Source organism: Saccoglossus kowalevskii, chromosome 2 (assembly GCF_978046115.1).
Source record: "Saccoglossus kowalevskii chromosome 2, keSacKowa6.1, whole genome shotgun sequence".
NCBI lineage: Eukaryota > Metazoa > Hemichordata > Enteropneusta > Harrimaniidae > Saccoglossus > Saccoglossus kowalevskii.
In genome coordinates, this window is record NC_140642.1 from 34,049,515 (window position 1) to 34,069,171 (window position 19,657).

The 19,657-nt window shown below is 34.3% G+C and overlaps 3 protein-coding genes across 3 annotated transcripts in view; 2 read left to right on the top strand and 1 right to left on the bottom strand.

Annotated features, from left to right (window-relative positions):
- LOC100377229 (autophagy-related protein 2 homolog B-like) overlaps positions 1-4,799 on the bottom strand; it is a 40,435-nt gene extending 35,636 nt beyond the window's left edge. Inside the window, exons 1-5 of the mRNA XM_085494776.1 lie at positions 4,518-4,799; positions 2,522-2,696; positions 1,927-2,088; positions 881-983; positions 533-728 (exon numbers count right to left, since the gene is read on the bottom strand). Of these exons, the coding sequence (XP_085350902.1) occupies positions 533-728; positions 881-983; positions 1,927-2,088; positions 2,522-2,696; positions 4,518-4,685 (804 nt within the window). The 5' untranslated portion in view covers positions 4,686-4,799. The remainder of the gene's footprint in view (positions 1-532; positions 729-880; positions 984-1,926; positions 2,089-2,521; positions 2,697-4,517) is intronic.
- A 195-nt stretch (positions 4,800-4,994) lies between these two features.
- Positions 4,995-19,657, top strand: part of LOC102806177 (uncharacterized) — a 28,422-nt gene continuing 13,759 nt past the window's right edge. Inside the window, exons 1-2 of the mRNA XM_085494782.1 lie at positions 4,995-5,420; positions 9,354-9,595. Coding sequence (XP_085350908.1) covers positions 5,204-5,420; positions 9,354-9,595 — 459 coding nt within the window. The 5' untranslated portion in view covers positions 4,995-5,203. The remainder of the gene's footprint in view (positions 5,421-9,353; positions 9,596-19,657) is intronic.
- LOC144360306 (uncharacterized) lies at positions 15,262-18,975 on the top strand. Its single transcript, XM_085507443.1, has 5 exons — positions 15,262-16,008; positions 16,738-16,801; positions 17,520-17,848; positions 18,030-18,269; positions 18,608-18,975. The coding sequence occupies exons 1-5, from the start codon at positions 15,988-15,990 to the stop codon at positions 18,890-18,892; spliced, it is 939 nt and encodes a 312-aa protein (XP_085363569.1). The 5' UTR covers positions 15,262-15,987; the 3' UTR covers positions 18,893-18,975.

Sequence of the window (19,657 nt, forward strand, 5' to 3'; positions counted from 1 at the left end):
GTCTCCGCACGGAGACTGAATTATAAGTCGCCGTTTTCAGACTTCGTCCCGACGGGACTAATTAACATTCATGTTCCGCAAATAATACTGTATTAATCTCAATGTCCCTTATAGAATAATATAAAATGAATTGCATAGAAGTTCATAAAAAGTATTTAAGTAAAATTTGGCAAGAAAAATACTAACCAACATGTTTTTCCAATTAATACTACATGTACAATATTAATCTCAACAGCCATTATAAAACAATATAGCAAGAATTGTATGAAAGTTCCAGAATAATAGTTCAGTAATATATATGAGCAAAATAAAATAATAGCAAGATTTCAAAAACGTGACAAAACACTGAAAAAATGTTTTGTTTACTTCTATCAAATGTGCGTTTTTTGTTATAAATATATACTATTTCCTGTCCAAACTTCCTGTAGGATTTGTTTTCAAATTTTTCTCAGATTGGTTTTATCCAATCCAACCCCTATCGGTAGCCCCTGCAAGCACAAATTCAGCACCAATTTAAAAAAAAAAAACTCACTGCGATAGGAGAATCACTTTCACAGGAGGACTGTCGAGAAAGGGTCCGATAATTTTCAGGGAACTCATCACAAAAAAGAGAAACTCCCATCAGATGAAATTTCTTGAGAGCAAAAGCGACTGGTTCATATTTCTGAGGGACTTCCTGGTCTGAACCACTGCCTGGATCTGATGCGTTCTCATCAAAGTACTCAATTCTGAAAATTACAATATCATCAACATTAGATAGGATTAAGCAAAGATTACACGGTAAACTTCAGCCAGACACTGTATCTCTATATTCAGCTCAATTCTAACCTGAAGTAGGCATGTTTTCAGTTGTCAACCACACATGGAAAAACACACTAACCTTTTAATGCATACTTCTAATGAAACCCCAGTCTTAGACTCCTTTGGTACATGTTCAAGTTTAACAACAGACTCAACAAAAGTCATCTTAACTCTCGACAACACTGCAACGAATTAAATGAATTATTAAACCGATTGCATGTATGTACACATATCTGGACCACTGATCAATTTCCTATTTCTCCAAAATAGTTCAGGTGTTTTATCTTGAATTGGATCAAAAAACAAGTGTATGTGCTTATGTATGAATCATCTGTGAGGTACCCTATAATCTCTAATTTAGTCGTCATTTTTCGAACATTTCTATTTCCTGACGCCTAGATTACGGTCTACGCCTATTCAAGCGTATGATGTTTATTGAGGCTAAGCGTAAATGAGAAAACTTTGTTTCGACAATGAGCTGTTCACTGTAAAAAGTGTTAAATTCTTCTTCAATGCTCAGTTCATCTGTCGAAAACAACTAATTCCTTGATTAAAAAAAACATGTCGTTTCCCATCAAAGTCAAAAGATCGCACTACAACATGAACGTTTACCATGAAGTCGCTGAACTGTCATTATCATATTTAAATATGATACACGTTAGCACTATCCTGTATTTTGATTAGTTAATTAGCGACTTATCAGTCAAAGAACACGGGTCAAGTTTATGGTCAAAGTAATAATCAATAATTGCAACATTTCGAAAACAAGTAAGTTATTCACTTGTGAAATGCAGCATGACCGGATTGCACTACCATACCATGATCATTTGCTACTAAGCAATGCATTGTTGTTTGTTTGTTTTTAAACTTCAGTACAATGTACGGCCCGTAAAATATGCATTAGAAGCTGCATCCCTAATAGAAGTCGCAGCCAATCCCATTGTTTTGAATAATTGATTACCAAAAATTCATCATTTCTCATATGTGTAGCGGCTCTAATAGAAGCTGCATCCCCTCTGTTGCATTATACCATTTTAATAGAAGCAGCTGTTTCTAATACAGATTTTACAGTAATCAACACAATTGTTTTGGGGGGAATTAATCATTCATACAAAAATAACTGACCTGATTCAATAGTCTGTGCAAATAATTCTAGACCCTCATATCGCTGTGATTTGTCAGGCTGATGGTCTTTTCCAGATTGTTCTTCTTTTAGACATTCCTGTGCTATTTGTATACTAGTTGTCATGCCCATGGAGCTCCACATAGAGTCAAACATTCCTCCGGCTGAAAATAACACAGGTGTACTTCAATTGTAATAATACACGCATAATTTATTTCACTAGATGTACAAGTGTTCTAAGTGTGCACAAAAGAAAAACATTTTCTATGCCATTCTATCTACAAATGTACATCGTCACAAATAGAAGATAGTTATCACAAAGTCTCCATCATTTTAATGGGTACATCTGGGAGAAGTGGTTTATTATTATTCAGTGCATAGCAAGCCAAATACTGAGTACCCCTTCCTTGAAATGTAGAATAAATTAATGCAATCCTGAATTGCAACATTATTTTATTGATACTTTGTTATATTTTTACCCATAAAGCTGACACTTGATAAACGTCTCCCTTTAAAATACAGATAATGAGTTTTTTTCATTGCATATTATTCCCATAACAACAAATCTTTTTGAATCACAATGTAATAATAATATACCATGATTTTCCTCTGTGCGATAACGTGGTTGTAGAGTCAATTCCAGGCCATGAATCTCAATTTCACAGCTGTCGCTTAGCAACGCAGACCATGGTACACTTATAGATATGCTACCAATAATACCATCTATAATCTCCACTGGTGACTCAACACTTTCTAATAGTTCATTTAAAGACTGAATATTAAACAGAACAGAGAGAGAGAAACAAAATGATTACACACTGATTATTATAGAATAAAAACATTGCATTTATGACAACAATTCAATCATGAAAAATAATAGCAATAATAAAATTGTCTTTGAAACCTTACAAAATAGACATGCATCAAGATAATTAGATATGCATATTATAAACTAAACTTGATCTGAATATACTACAACATATGCAGTACATGTACATGTATATTCATTATAACACACACAAGCCAAATTATTCACTGTTGAACAGAAAATACAGCTTTAATACCCTGGGCTTTCTACGTCATTAGTACCAACTATTTTTATTGAGTTCCAGTTCTCGAAATAAACAAAAATAATCGTTTCTGACTTTAAACAGTGGTGACCGAAAATTATAACACTGAGACATTCGGTACAAGTTATTAAGGGTTTATTTAATGTTTAAATCTGACAAAATTAAATACATTGCACAAATAAAAACAAACAAAACAAAACAATATGTGTAACTATTAAAAAGGAAATAACTATTTCAGAAATAAAACCCCCTTGTTTTTTCGTTTATTTAATTTTGTACATTGTAGTTTTTCAATATTTAGCCAATGCAATACTATGATTGCATATTGTTATAAAGTTCCTTGATAATTTGTTTACCACATTTTGATTATTTCAACAAATATTGATTTGTACCTTCCAGAACAATTTATACTTATTTGTCAATTAATTTGTGATCCATAATTGCAATCTGAATCACATGTACAGTTTTCTTATCACTTTCAATTCTAAATTCAACTTTTTTACCATCCAAAAATGATTAAACCTACATAAGTTTTTTCAGACTTTTTCAACAATTGTGTTCATTCAATATCCCAACAGTAGTGCATGATGGGATTTATTGTAGTGAAACGGTGTCATAAAAACAGCTTTTAATGAAGTATAAATCACAAAGACTATAACTTTCAACTTCCAACTATGTTTTGCTGACAATAGAACTTTAAGTTGCCTTCAACAGTAGCGTATGCATTTGTGTAAAAAACAAAAGTCTATAGTCAAAATAAGTTGTATTTTAATGATCTAGCATAACCAATGTTAATAAAATAAATGTAACTGTTGTTTCTTTGTTAGGATAGGATAGGATAGGATATTTTGTTTGGAATGTACACAAAAACAATGCTTGAGTAAAGTCCAATATAAGAAACATAAAATAACACAACTAATCTAAACTACCGGTAAGTTTATTATTGTTACGGTAGTTATGTGAGCTTTTATTAGACATGTACATGTACTTCGAATAGAACTTATACAGTAATGTAAAATTACAATATTTGTCGAGAATATAGTTTAACATAATTTGTATTACAGGGAGTGGTATGGCATGCAAATGCAAACAGACTCCAATTGAATACTAGTATTAATTTGACATTTTACCCCTCCCTCACAAACACAATAAAATTTACAAAACAACACACACACACCCCCCATCATAATTGAATTATGCAAAACCAAAACAACCCTATTGTGGTGACAATTAATATTAATATAAATATAAACTGTAGTTGCACGTAATTTAAAGTATATCGATAGTTAGTGACATTTATATAACAAGGAAGTGGTGATAACTGCATTGTTTATCAACATATCGATTGCCCGTAATACGCTTTATCATTAGACGACCTTCGTTTCAGTTAGTGTTGATATTGCATCATGGATCGTCGCACAAGTTCTTTTCGAAAACGCTGATATTCCGAGGCAGTGGCACACTGAAATGACTGGTTATTATCAAGAAATGAGCCGCAAATACGACAATATGGTTCTACTCACGTAAACATCAAGTGCGACATCTTTGATCGTGCCTTTTCCATTGTACAGATCGACGCTCAGCTGATCCAGTGTCAGCTTCTCCTGCAGAAAATTTCCTAGGTAGTGCTGTAAGAGGTACCTACATGCCCTCTTTTTGATGTAATCGGGCCACGGAAAGAACCAAGGCATGTTAGATTGTACACTGTAAATACATATGAAACAGTATTATCAGTATACAGTAAAACCTAACTTATTTGTGTCTCCGGCTCACTCAACTCAAACCAAAACAGTGTGTACGCCATTGTCAATGACGTCATGAAAAAAAAGCTGAGGAAACTTGTCTGATTCTTTGAAATGTCTCATGAGCAGTTTGTTATTATTTTCATTATTGAAAAAAAATTAACAAAAAACGTTTAGTTAACTACAAAGTGTTTTTCTCAAAATACGATTAAATACATGTAATGGGTCAGAGGTGAAATGTGAAGGATTAAATGGCATGAGGGCGCTCTAACTAAACAATTTCACGTGCGTTTTTGAATCCGCGCGCACGCCGTCTAGTCTGCGATTTACAACAACATATTTTGGGTGTGTCAACTTGTGAAAGTGTTTTGTCAGAACTAGCAGTGTAATTTTCATATTTTGTGTGACATTTGCCAACCCCGCAATTACTTTGAACACATTTCAACTGAAGAAGAAGTGAATCAAATATGTCAAGTTCAAGGCGTCAAAGAACGAGAAGAGGGGCACTCCGTGTTCTTCCTGCCAATGATGATAACTACTTTGATTCTGATGACGATAAAGAAGAAGTCCCGAAAAAAGCTGAAATTAACACAAACACCAGCAAAGTTTCTTCCACGATAGCTAAACTTGTAACCTGTTCTGTAGCCGGTATTATTTTTGGATTCGCCTGTGAAAAAGGACGAGGTGGGTATGAAGTCTAACGCTGATAGACTGCACAAAACGTAAACTTTTATAAATGTGCTATTTACGTCATCTTATTTAAAATCATATTAAGACAAGATAAACAGCTATAATTCTTTCCCAATGTTAATGACCTAGTGTCCTTTATGTAGGTCAAGTATTATTTACATTCAGAGATACTAAAGTGATATATATATATATACCATTTAGTAATATAATACTAATATCGCTAAATATTTGGAAACATATTCCCTTATATTTGACATTTGTACACAAGACTGTCTTTCGGGGTCAATGATATTTAGGAAAATATTTGTTCACAATTTCATAGACCTTCTATAATCACAGGGAGCCCATGAACTATAATAATAATATAATAATATAATACGTGCTGTAACTGGCTTGGTAATTCCAACCACCAATTATAGTATCACACCATTTTGACTAGGTGTGGGTACATAGCTCTTCTTGTGTCTGTCTCTTGTCTCTGTGATGGAATTTTACTAATTTCATTTGGTGTCCCTAAAGTTGTTATTTTTTGATATTGAAGTTTTATCATCACAGAAGAGCTATGGTTCCTCCCATAGAATTGCGTAACACAAACGTGCAACAAGAACCATTTCCTCACATCATGCAATCAAAACTATCACCAATTGATAGCATGTTTAAAACACTTACCAGCGCGAAACCCGCCACAAAAATGATCAGTTTCAAGTTTTACCCGGTATGAGTTTGCTAAATCATAGAAAACTATAGTGACAGCCATTTTCTTGAAGTCAAACTAGGACAAAATTACCTGGCTCAATGACGTCACTGTAGTAGAACTTTCCTCGGAAGGTGGAACAGCTAAAAACGCCTGGAAATTCTGCTTCTATCAGTAGTTTTCTATGGACCTTGTGGTATTTACTGTTGTATATTTTTCCTACATTCCACACGCATGGAAAAACATTTCCTTGTACATTACTCTCAAAAGAGTGGCTAGCTGAAACTGACATCATGTTCACTTTATGGGAGTATCTATCGGGACTACCTACTCCAGTGACTTTATATCTGTCACCAGAGTTACGTGAGGATGAAGCACTAAAGAAAAAGAACATCAAACTAATCTTTTTTTTTTTCATTTTGGTGAGAATTTGATAAACATTATGGATTAGTGATAGTTTTGATGGCATGATGGGGGGAAGATATTCTGCTTTTTTTGTGCAATGCCATTTGATGTCGCACATTTGTGTTACATGTATTTGTGTTATGAGAGGAACCAGAACATTTTTGTGTAGATAAAATACCGCCGTACTTCCCCAATCATAAGCCCAGGGACCTGAACATGTAAAATCTGGTAAATCAGAGGTCGGCTTATAATCAAGGACCACCTCAGAAAAGATATTGGGGGGGGGGGGGGTAAATTGTAACTATTTTCTCACTCACAAAGGTACATGTATGTCTTTTTGAGGAGGGAAATGCGAAATAAGCCGTCAATTGATTGAATACTTTTTACAATGAAGAAACAAACGTGTTCATAAACATACACACATTTTATTACAATACGATTTACATACCGTCTGAATTTACAATGCAAAAATGGGTAGGAGCTGTGGGAAAACAGTCGAAGGCAAGATCTTTATCATTATCTTTGTTGTGGAATGTTTCGATCGTACACAAACTCTCAATCATCATGATTTGATCTGAACAACTTCCTCTGAATGAAATTAATGTGAGTCTTTTTGTAAAAGCAAGAACCAAACTACTGTACCATTCACAATTGTTATGCACTGAAATACACTTTTTACATGCACATTTTAATAAATGTCATCGACACTCAGTAAAACACCCTGGGCCTATACTCGGGGATGCCCTCAACTCGTTAAATGTCTAAAAAGGAGGGATGGGCTTATACTCAGGGAGGGGCTTATGCTCGTGGAAGTACGATAATACTGTACTAAGCCAAGTCGCGTCGCGTTATTCACCATGCACTGTGAAATTATTGTGAGTTTTCATGTAAAAGCATGAACCAAACAGCCTTTGTCAAAAAAGAGAACTAACTTCTCAATTACAATTTTTATGCAATGAAAATGTATATTTTAATAAATTTAAATCCATTGTCGATACCCGGTAAAAACACCCTAGGCCTATAACCGGGGATACCCTCAACTCGTTAAATGTCTCAAAATAAGGTGTGAGCTTATACCCAGGGAAGGGGCTTATGACCAAGGAAGTACAATATCTAAAAACAACAAATTTAATGATACCAAATGTATCTGAAATACTAAAATTCTATCAAGACTAAAGACCAACAACATGGACCCACAGCTCACAAATTCAAAATCACTTTTGATTTACTTTGCATGTGTACTATGATTGCATTTAAAGTTTTTATACTTTTAATGGGTGTACAGATTTTGATACATACATGTAAAAGTACCCGAATCAACATTGTTTAAATAAGTATAAGTATACAGGAATGAGAATTTTCTGTGGAATTCCACGGATTTCTAAGCCCCAGGGATCGATTTTCTGAAACGTCTAAATCCGAAGATAAAATTTTAGGGGGTATTACAAAAAATACAAATCATGGTCATTCACCGGAAGTAAACAGTAAACACGCGTCATTGTTGCTGCAAGAGGCCTGTATCAGTGTATGGTCGAAAGGAGACAACTCGCGGTGTCTCCAATGCAGAATCTTCGCGACTCTTTTCATCAGTGCAATCGTAAAATCCGAAGTGGTTTCAAAGTATTCAAAGTAATATGTAACGATTAATATGATTGACTGAGTTTGCTCTGACGGGCCAATCAGTGAAGAGCTTTCATTTTTTTTTTCACCAATGTGCCATTTTATTGTTTCAATTGTTTGCTGCGTTGGATCGTTGTTTACAAGTTTCATGCAGCGATAATGGTGAAATTGGTTACAAAAGACAATGAGTCAGCTGTGCGAGAGATCGATAAAGACATTAGGAACAAATTTTGTTGGGCATGGCTTGACAAGAAAGTGACTTTGATTGTGCAAATCAGGAAGAAAGATGAAGTGGTAACTGAAAAATTGAGTGACTTCATCGGCAAGTGCAAGGTCCCGGGAAAGGTGCAGTGTCTGTGTTGTAACGATTTGATCAACTACGGTTCTCGGACCCCGGCTACTTTACTTTCAGCTGAAAATTAAAATTCTCATTCTCATCCCTGAGTATATTATTGTGTTCTCCATCATTGGTATGATGATAGAAAATATAGGGTTACCGATGCATGTTTCCTGCCTATCCAGAATGGGTGTTGGGGGAGGGGGTTAATTAATCAATGAGCAAAAATCTTGTGAGAATTTGCAGATTACCTTTTGATTTCTTTGATCCACATGATTGGTACAGTAGCTTCACCCTAACACAAATTGTTTTGGAAATTTGTTGAAATGAGAATAATTTTTAACATGTGCACTGCATAATGCTTTAGACCGAGCTGATTCTGTTGATATGAACTTACTCTCTAGCATAAGATTATGATCTGTGGTCAGTTGCCTTGACCGATTTTCTACAGATTTGTTATGATGAATGAACAGATTCACATCACGTTTTGATTTACAATTACAAACTGGGGTCTATTTTCTGTTTGTCATTCAATCAAAAAGCATTGCCAGTACCATTGTGATTTTTAAAATGCACTATAATCAGGCATTTTAAAATGTCTTCAACTAAATCTTGCACATCGGTAGTCTTATTTTCAAACTCACTGAAGGTCTGAAATGTTAACCATGGCTTGTTAAATTTTAATCTTATCTGAGCAGTTCAGTAACAGTTGCAAAACTAAGCATGCAAGCTTTGCCAATATGAACCATTTTCAAATGTGTTTATCTACTTGACATGCACTTGAACTAAACAGAATAGACTGGACCGCATTTATCAATACTTTATGGCAACATTCCTTGAAAAGTATTTACTGCTTATTTTTTCATTTCAGTTTTCGAGCCCTCTATCATACGAGACCAGATGTTATTTACTAAATTTCTGATGTTAAAGATGTTTTTGTCCGCTGTGACATCTAGCATGGTAGTATTCTCACTCCTGTCCATGCTACCACCAACTTCAAAATACTATGCCGCAGCACGTAGAGAGTTTATGGCAACAATGAGATCAAGGAGTATTCTCTCAAGTATCATTGGTGGAGCTATGCTTGGAGCGGGAATGACTCTCTGTGGAGCGGTGAGTACATATATTTTGTGGTTGGCACTGTATTGCAACATTTGTGTTAGAAGTGTGCAAGATAAATATAACAAACAAATTAATGATATCTAGGAGTATAGATAATAACTTTATTACACAACTGCACCATCAGTGGGTGCTGTATGGTAAGGATACAGATCAGAAAAAACAAACACAAATAAACAAAAACAACAAAAGTTTCAAAATTACAAACAAATCAAAGGGTATATATAAAATACGTATTACAATTAGGTTTTATAAATTGTATTTTTTAAGTATTTTGCAAGTGCAGTACTACTATTTATGATGCAAGTGAATATTAAATTTCGGTTAGTTGTACTGCACATTTCTAATTTACAGTCTTCTAAGAGGATATTTCTTTCTTGAGTGAAGAAGCAACAGTCAAGGATGAAATGTTTTTCATCTTCTACAGTACCTGTTTTGTTGCATTTTTTACACAGTCTGTAATTTGCCTCCATTCTTGGAAATTTTCTCTTGCCCAATTCAATTTCCAAATCATGGTCACTAAGTCTAAACTTGGTAACCATTCTTCTCAAATTGAAGTCCTGAATTTCTGTTAAATATCCTTCAAATTCATATTCCATTTTAAACAAATTATACGTTCTTAGTTTGTTTCCTGATTTTCCGTTTTTTGGGACATGACTAAGTTGCTGATACCATGTTTGTATATATTTATTTTTTTATTTTTCTTCCAACAATTTTGTTAATTCAGCGATGTTTCCCACTTTATATATTTTATTTACTTCAGATAAGTCAGCATGTCCAAGAATTGTTTTAACATGTTTTATCCAGCTTGAGTTTGAGGACACTGTTTCTTTAAGTGCACTTTTTAGAATATGAATGATTTTCAGGTAACAATGACAATCTGTGCCAATATCAATCTGATTAAAATCTGATGTAGTGTACGGGCTTTAATTATTTTGGCTATAAACTTATTTTAATTTTATTTTTTATTATATTTGTTATTAATGCCCTTTTATTTTACTTTGATTTCGTGATTTTTTTTTTAATTCCGCCCTACCTACATCTGATCCGACGCCTATGTAAGTCCCGTTCAAATCTCGCGTAAGTAACAGCCAATCACAGCTCCCCTTTTATACAGGCTGTCGGTTGCTTACTTTTCAGTGTATATGGGCAATCTTTCTGTACATTATATTTTGCCCACTTGAATAAACCATTAATATGGTATATTTTTATTTGCAAAAGAAATTCCACAGCATTTTACAATTTTTGTCATTGAATATTTTTTTCACTTCCAACAAATGTGTACACTTCCAGATACATCTTCGCCAGCCAAGGTTTGTTCATTCAGTCATCGCTTCAATTTTACATCACTGAGCATAATTATCTAGAATGGAAGCAAAAAAATAAGTAAATCGTAATGATTAGAACACTGTAAACAGCTATAGTAAACAATGCAAACTGATTTTAAATTGTTTAACGGTCACCGGCCCACGGCATCGACGCAGAAAATTGGAGCAAACAAATATTTCCTGATCAATTGCGATGTGTTCCAAATAAAAAATATTTTATTCCAGTCCAAATCAGCTCAATTACTTTAATAAAGAGTTATTGTATAATGTACAAAATGTTGATACAATTTGATGAATATTTACAGCTTCAATACCGTAGACGATTTTGGCCCGATCGTCAACAAAACATCACCCGTCTCCAGGGCAGATGACTCAGGCTGGAAAAAGAGAATGGTGTTCGGTCGAACCGGTGGAAACAAAATCGTCACTCCCAGAATAACTATGCGAAATAACGATCTAAAGTCGAACCATTCAAGCCACAATATTAACATAAAAATTACTTTTGTTGCATTTGACAATGATAAACTTACCAAAAAGCCGTGTTATTCACGGTCGCTAACGTTGGTATAATCCGCCATTTTTGACTCCCATGTGCGAAGCACAAAATGGGAGTCTTTGCAGTTAGTGTGTCTGTATGTGTGTGTGTATGTGTGTATGTGTGTGTGTATGTGTGTATGTGTGTATGTGTGTCCGACTGTTCCACTGCTATCTCAAGAACCATACATCGGTTTTTGATGAAACTTGGTGCATAGATGCTCTGGGCCAATGCGCAGATTTGATTAGGTTTTGGTAAAAATCCATGCTCGTTAATTACCTAATTTGCATGATAATTAGCTAATTTTTAGCTGTTCTATGACTGTTCCACTGATATCTAAAGAACCACTCATTGGATTTTGATGAAACTTGGTACATAGATGCTCTGAACATATGCGCAGATTTGATTAATTTTTGGTAAAAATCCGTGCATATTAATTACCTAATTTGCATGATAATTAGCTATTTTTTAGTGGTTCCATGACTGTTCCACTGATATCTAAACAACCACTCATTGGATTTTGATGAAACTTGGTACATAGATGCTCTGAACTAATGCTAGGTTTTGATTAGTTTTTGGTAATAATCCGTGGATACTAATTACCTAATTTGCATAATGATTAGTCAATTTTCGGTTTTTCCACTGATATCTCAAGTACTAATCATCACATTTCAATGAAACTTGGTACATAGATGTCATACGACACTGCACAGACCTGATAGTTTTTATGGTAATATCAGTACATATTAATTACCTAATTTGCATAATTAATTAATTTTCAGCATTTGATATAAGTAGTTAGCATTACATTTCAATGAAACTTGGTACTTACATACTCAAGGACTATGCAGAGATTGATTGTTTTTGATAAATATTTGTGCATATTAATCACCTAATTTGCATAATTAGTTAATTTTCAGCTTTTCCACAGGTATCTCAAGTACTAATCATCGCATTTCAATGAAACTTGGTACATAGATCCTTTAGGACTATGCAGAGACCTGATTAGTTTTAGGGTAAATAATTGTGCATATTAATTACCTAATTTGCATAATTAATTTTCAGCTTTTCTACTGATATCTAAAGTACTAATCATCACATTTCAATGAATCTAGAATTATGCAGACCCAATTAGTTTCCGGTAAATATTTGTGCATATTAATCACCTAATTTGCATAATTAACCAACTTTCACACTGATATCTCAGGTACTATACATCACATATCAATGAATGTACATGGATGCTGTAGGACAATAGACAGACCTGAATAATTGTGGGTTAAAATCTGTACATATTAATTACCTAATTTGCATAATTAACCAATTTTAAGCTTTCACACTGATATCTAAAGAACCGTAAAAACTCCAAAATTTCGACCGGTTTTAAATAATTGGTGTTCGATATGTGACGTGTTTTTATAGTCAAAATTAAGGTGCATTTTCGGACGGTCGAATTTTTCAGAATAGAAATCAGCAAATGAAAAAATGGGGATGATAGACAGTGTGCTTCATTAGTTTTTAAAAAATGCAATGTCCGTCAATTGACGTAAACTTCCTCATGTTTCACGGTAAAAGCAAAGGTCGTGGCCGAGTTGTAACTCAAAATCTAAACAAAGTCATCAATCAGTGAGTATTATGACAAGCAAAACAAAACATCAAGACGCGGAGAAGAGGTCAGCACAAAACTAATAGGTCAAAAGACAAAGCTGTCTCGCACTACCTAGAAAAACTTGCGAATGTTCGAAGTACAGGTACCCATTGGACAAAAGATGCATGGAAGTTTAGCAAACTATCTCCCCGACCCAGTGCAATGTATCCGGTTAGAATCAAAGCTCACGTGTCCCTTATTTGAGGGACCAAATTCTGCCGTAAATTCGCCCTTGGATTAAAAAATAAAATGGGATTTAAGAAAAGAAAATGGGACTTTTAAGGTGTATTTTGGCGTCATTTTTCGGACATTTCAATCAATCCTGCCGGCTAAAATAGAGTCTAAGTTTTACCGTAGTCATTGACGTTTGTCTATTCAAGAGTACACGTGTATGATTTTTATCGTGACTAGCGTGAGCGGGTAAGCTTCCTTTCGAGAATGAGCTGTTATCACTGTGAACAATGTTAAATTATTCTTCAGATGACCAGTTTATTTTTTAAAAACAACTAATTTTTTTATTTAAAAAAAATCATGCCGTTTTCGCATCAAAATCCAAGCCAAAATATCGTACTACAACACCAATCTCTTCCGCATTGCGTTCAATAACATTAACATATTTAAATAAGCTATGGTAATTTGAACACGTTGGCATCATCCAGCTTTTTGATTGGTTAATTAGCGATTTGACCTATTTGACCTAAGAGAACATGGCGGATATCCTACAGCATCAAACGTTTATACGAGACCGGAATCATTCGCTTACGATGAAACTAAGTTGACTTTTATTTGTATTTCATAACCATTCAACAAATTTATTTTGTGTACATTATTATAATCACTACTGAGTACAGTAATAATCAACAATTCAGAAACGCAGCATGCCGAGATTTTTGTGTTCGTTTTTATTTCAAACTTCGTTTATTTAGAATATATTTTCGTTACCAATAAAATAAAAATCTCTCAGTCAATCAGAAACCCGGATTCATGCCTTCGAGGAAGGTCCCGTTTGAACGCTCACATCGTGTGTTTTTTTCGTTTGGGGGAAAACTAAAACTGGTCGCAATTTTCGAATAAGAATGAGTCGGCAATTTTTAGTGGAGTCGAAAATTTGTAGGTAAATAAAACACAGAAACCGGCAAATAAATAGGCGGCCGAATTTTTAGAGGGGTCGAAATTTTGGAGTTTTCACGGTACTAATTATTCCATTTCAATGAAACTTAGTATAAAGATGCTCTAGGACAATGTACAAACCTAATTAGTTTGGGGTAAAAATCTGTTCATATTAATTCCCTAATAAGCATAATAATTCATAATTTTTTGGTTCTAATCACATTTCAATTAAACTTGGAGACATAGATTTTCTGTTACATTGCGCAGACCTCATTAGTTTTACACTCAAATCTGGTCATATTAATTTTCTGATTTGCATAATTAGTTTTCAGCTAAGTAATTTCGAATTATATTTAATGTGTCTCCAATACTCTCAGCACATGGGAGTTCTTTCTAAGCTTTCTTTGATATTTGAGTGTGTTTGCCACCTGACTCTGCCCGGTGACGTCATCATGTGCGCTATAGGAGGTCTGTGATTCGTTGACTAAAATCGTCGATAGTGGGTCTCGTTGAAATCTCGTTACATAGGCATCGGGTCAGATGTAGGTAGGGCAGAATAAAAAAAAATCTCAAAATCAAAGTAAAATAATGAAATAAAAGGGCATTAATAACAAAAGTAATAAAAAATTAAATTAAAATAAGTTTATAGCCAAAATAATTAAAGCCCGTACACTACATCAGATTTTAATCAGATTGTGCCAATATTTAATTAGCGATAAAGTTGCCTTAATCCTTATAGGAATTCTATCAATTTCGCCTCTTATGCCAATCAATGGTGTTACTTTACTAACACCTAAAATAAACCGGTAAAAGTGGTTGCATGCTTGCTCCAAGTAATTGTTTTCATTTGTAATTTCATTAGCCCAAATCTCTGACCCATATAACAAAATTGGAGAGATGAGTTGATCGAAAAGTTTAAGGCTTAGTTTTGTAGTGATCATTTTATGATTTAGTATAGTGTGACGTATACTAAATAAAGCTTTCATAGCTTTATTTTTTAGGTTTGACTGATTTATTTTAAATTTACCATTTGGTGTGAAAATGGTTCCTAAATAACAAAACTCCTTAACAGATGTTATCTCTTCATTATTTATTTTGAAATTCATATTTTTTATTAAACGATTACTGTTGTTAAATATCATCACTTTAGTTTTTCTAACATTAACATTTAGGTACCATTTTGTACAATAATCATTTAGTTTGTTCAGACAGTTTTGTAGACCGTCCGCGGACTCCGAAATAATTGCCAGGTCATCCGCATACTGAATGCAATTTAGGGGAAAAGTGTCAATTATGATTGGTTTATCTACATTCTCACCGAATATACCAGGGAGGTCATTCATGAAAATGTTAAAAAGCGTTGGTGAGATGTTGCACCCTTGTTTGACACCACTTGTTGGATGAAATCCCTTTGTGATACCACTGTTTAGCTTTACTTTATATTCTTGATCAGTGTACATTGATTTTATTATGTTGTAGAAATTGCCTTTTATGCCAGTTTTTTAATTTTAGAAATAAAGCATCTCTTAAAGTTGTATTGTCTCCAAAATATTATAGAAATGTATTGATGTGCTTATTTCAATGACCTATGTTAAAATCTTCCCACCTAAGTTGAAAGCGTGAAAATTTCGCTTTATTTCTCGCTCCTTCTTCCGAAAATTTCCGACCGTATCCGGACATTTGTTTATGGTTCCACATTCAACAGCTTAGGGAGCTTCATTATACAGTTGCCCGGGACACGGATTTGTGTAGCAGACGATAAGATATGGCTTCCGTAAAACAGTTGGTAAGTTTCCGTTCTGTTAACATGTTTTCTCGACGAAATTGTAGTTTGATTTAACTGTTCATTATATTAATCGGCAGTACCGCGATGGAAAAGATCTGAACGTAAAATTAAGGTTATTATAAAATTTGACTTGTCGAACGATCGCTGACGCGACTCGGTTCAGTTGTTACATTCCCTGTAAATTGTATTTCTAGGATGCTCAATCTTTATCGTGATAATGTTTTTTATATATTTCTCACAACATTTATGGCGTGGGTAATGATTATAGGCAGACAGAGTTTTTTTTCTGGGTCTTGTACACGGGATGGTCCATTTCCGGCCCGGGATTTCCTGTCAACTTCGCCGTGAAGACGTAGTCATTTATTGAAAACGCAGTGTATTTCCGGCCTTTCACTGATCGTCGTAATTCTGGGTTAAAATAAAATTATTAAAAGTCAAGATTCAGTTTTCTTTTTGTGTGTACTTTTTGTATGAGAATCACCGCCCTGTTCTGTTTACTGATAACTCTATGACTGCGCCGATCGAGATCATTTTTTGCATGGTGTCCGTGTTGGTAATTTTTTTTAAACGTCGAAGGCATATAACATTAGTCATGAACTGGGGATCATAGAATATAACTCTTTTCATTTTTCACATCAACTAATCATTAGTACTGCCGAAATGTTTTCAGTTGAACCATGTTTTGTATTATAGGTTTCCACATCTAACACTTGAACATTTTATTTTCAGAATTTCAGAGAAGTTAGCGACGTTCCTTTTGAACCCGGCCATTTTTTTGAGATAAACAGGCGAGGTAAGTTCAGTGTGTCCAATATTATTTTTTTTTTACCCGATACCTTCCCACCAACTTCTAGGGGTTGTATTTAAAATAGGTCAGTCAGTCTGAAAACTAGATATTATGTTTAGTGCAAGTTATTGAAAAATAATGTTTGCAAGTAATGTCCATGTCTGTGTTTTCATTTCTTACTTTATTTTACTTTTGCAAAAGAATCTAGCAGAAACATATGAAACATAATACTGGTTCATAGCTCAAGACTGATTGATCCAACCACTGAGGTGTGAAGTGCTCATTCCAGCTGAGTTTATAACATAACTTATCTTTCACACCTCTATTTTGTACTAATGGTACACAGGATACACTATTGAAATTTTTTAATTGACTACTGTAAATGAATAAATTTTTTATTTTTACCAAAGCATAATCAATATGGTAAAATAAAAACTTTAGTTTACATGCAGGTTTTTTTGAACTCAGAAAATTATATTTTTGCCAGCATTTCTTATTTATTTCAATAATGATTATGATTTTCTACTCAACAGACTGAAGACTGATTTCATTGCCATATGGGTTAAATTTTGTTTCTCTAACGGTTCCCAGCAACTATAAATCTGATTGCTTTGTCATTTGATTAGTACATTTTCGAATTTATACACGATTCTTTTCTCCAATATTTTTTCTTGTTACTATTGAGATGACTTACAAATCAAATAACATTTATTACTCCTTGCAGAAAGAGAACAGCAGCTGGTAATAGATGAAAGAGCAACAAGAGGGAGGGCATCAGGTGGAAGGAGAGGAAAGTCATGTACAGCAAGAGGAAGAAGAGGTGGAGCAACAACTAAAAGGAAGAGAGGCAAAGAGGATGATAATGCAGTGACAGAAACAGGGGAAGAAAGTTATGGTAGAGGACGTGGAAAAAAGAGGAGTGATGGTGGAACAGAAAGAGGAAGGAGAAATGGTAGCACAGCAGCAAGAGGGAGGGGTAGGCGTAGGCGAGAACACACTGATATTGAATCCAGATACGAGAGATTATGCGAGGATCGACAACTCCATTTGTCTGTGAGTTTTTTCCTGGGTTTTGCATTAGTCTGTGCTTCCTAAATTCTGGAATTTTATTAATCATACATATTTTCAATGTGTGTATAATACATTATTCTACAATAAAGCACAATATACAATTTTTTTTGGGGCTGCTTTAAAAATATTTAATATGAATTTTTTTTCTGTTGCCTTCAATCAGACAAAAATATCTGAAATGAACACAGATGAATTAAAGTCCTTATGTTTAAGTATGGTGGAGCGACAGCCTGGTTTAGTGTTCAATGTGATGAAGGAGATAGATAACAATGGAGACAGTCAAAGGACTACTAGAGACGACGTACCATCCTGGTGTGTATGCCAGTACTGCCAAGAAATGCCCACAGAGGCCGAAAGACAGTGCTGCGGATATACACCAAATGGTTGTGTGACAAAATGGCCAGTAAGTGAAAATATGATCACTCGTAAACAATTGTTGGCACTTCAGGGCCATGTAATCACCAAGAATTCAAGGATGGTGAGCTAATATTCATGTACTAGTACTTCAAGTTTAAACCAAAACACAATACCAGATTTTTCAGGATAGTAGTGAGCAAGTGTTTTCCTGTTATTAATTACAGATTTTGGATCATAATTATTTAGTCTTAGCTATACCAAAATTGCATTTTAGTCAACCATAGAACAATGAATGCAGTGCAGTTTTAATCCCAATATGCTACCAAAATAGCTTATTCTGCAACTGGTCACTAACATTGAATTACATTGTATATACAATTTCAGGAAATGCAATTGTATTGTCTGGACAATGGTGTATTGTCACTTTGTCGAGGATACAGGCGATCTGTATTTGGGTTAACTATTGCTGGAGAGGATAGAGATGAAATTGATGATCCAAATAAATCCTGGCGGCATGCAGCATATAGGCAGTTTATTCTTTGGCGGCATGGAAAGATTGGGAGAGACGACAGAAGGGTGATTCCCAGTTGTTGTGTGTGGGAAATTAGGAAAAAATTTCCCAATCCACATGGACAGTATGTTGGTTTTTTAGCCAGCAGGCTACGTTAACATTTACATTCATGATTGTATTGTTGCACTGCACAATATTCCTCTGCACCTAGTTACCAATAAAATATAGTTGAAATATTTAACTGTTTTGTATATTCTTTGTGTATTTTTTGGTGAGCAATAATGTCAGTGGCTACAATATGAAATAAAGCAACTTCAAAAGAAAAATATAAAAATCCCAGTTTTAATTTTTATTTACAAAGTTACAATACTATATTCCAGAGATCTATTGACTTTTAAATCTGGACTTTTGGTTTTGAACAATATTGCTGGTGGTTGGTGGTGGAATGGGTGCAAGCGTTGCTTGAATATGCCGGGGATCACTTTCACCTAAAAAAGATCTTCTGTTCATGGGAAGTTTGTCTTTCATTCTGGCTTGGAGTATCATGCTGACAATGTCTTTTATATAAAAAAATGATTTTTCAGTCTTCCGATGAGTGACAGTCCACCTTTGAGATTTCTTGCAATATTGCCTCTGCAAACAAACATAAATAAAATGTGTAAATTAACACTAAAACTAAACTCACTGATTAGTGAGTTTGTTCAAAAATTCTTATATTCTCAGTTCATTTTGAACAGTGTAGATTTTGTTGTTGATTGCAAGTCTTGATCCACATTTTTGTGATGGGTATTTATGCAACTTGGGTAAATTACTACAATAATTAAGCTCAGCTCGCTGAACCAATGAAAAAGCTGTTTACTTTTTCATTAGTAACAATGAAAACAAACATACTTCAGAAAACTGAAACCTGCCAGACACTGCTC

Excerpts from the sequence above, each read along its gene's own strand:
- LOC144360306 (XM_085507443.1), top strand. The coding sequence starts at position 15,988 with ATGGCTTCCGTAAAACAGTTG. Across the intron at positions 16,802-17,519 it reads TTTTGAGATAAACAGGCGAG|AAAGAGAACAGCAGCTGGTA; the intron begins GTAAGTTCAGTG and ends TACTCCTTGCAG. Across the intron at positions 18,270-18,607 it reads GTTGTGTGACAAAATGGCCA|GAAATGCAATTGTATTGTCT; the intron begins GTAAGTGAAAAT and ends ATACAATTTCAG.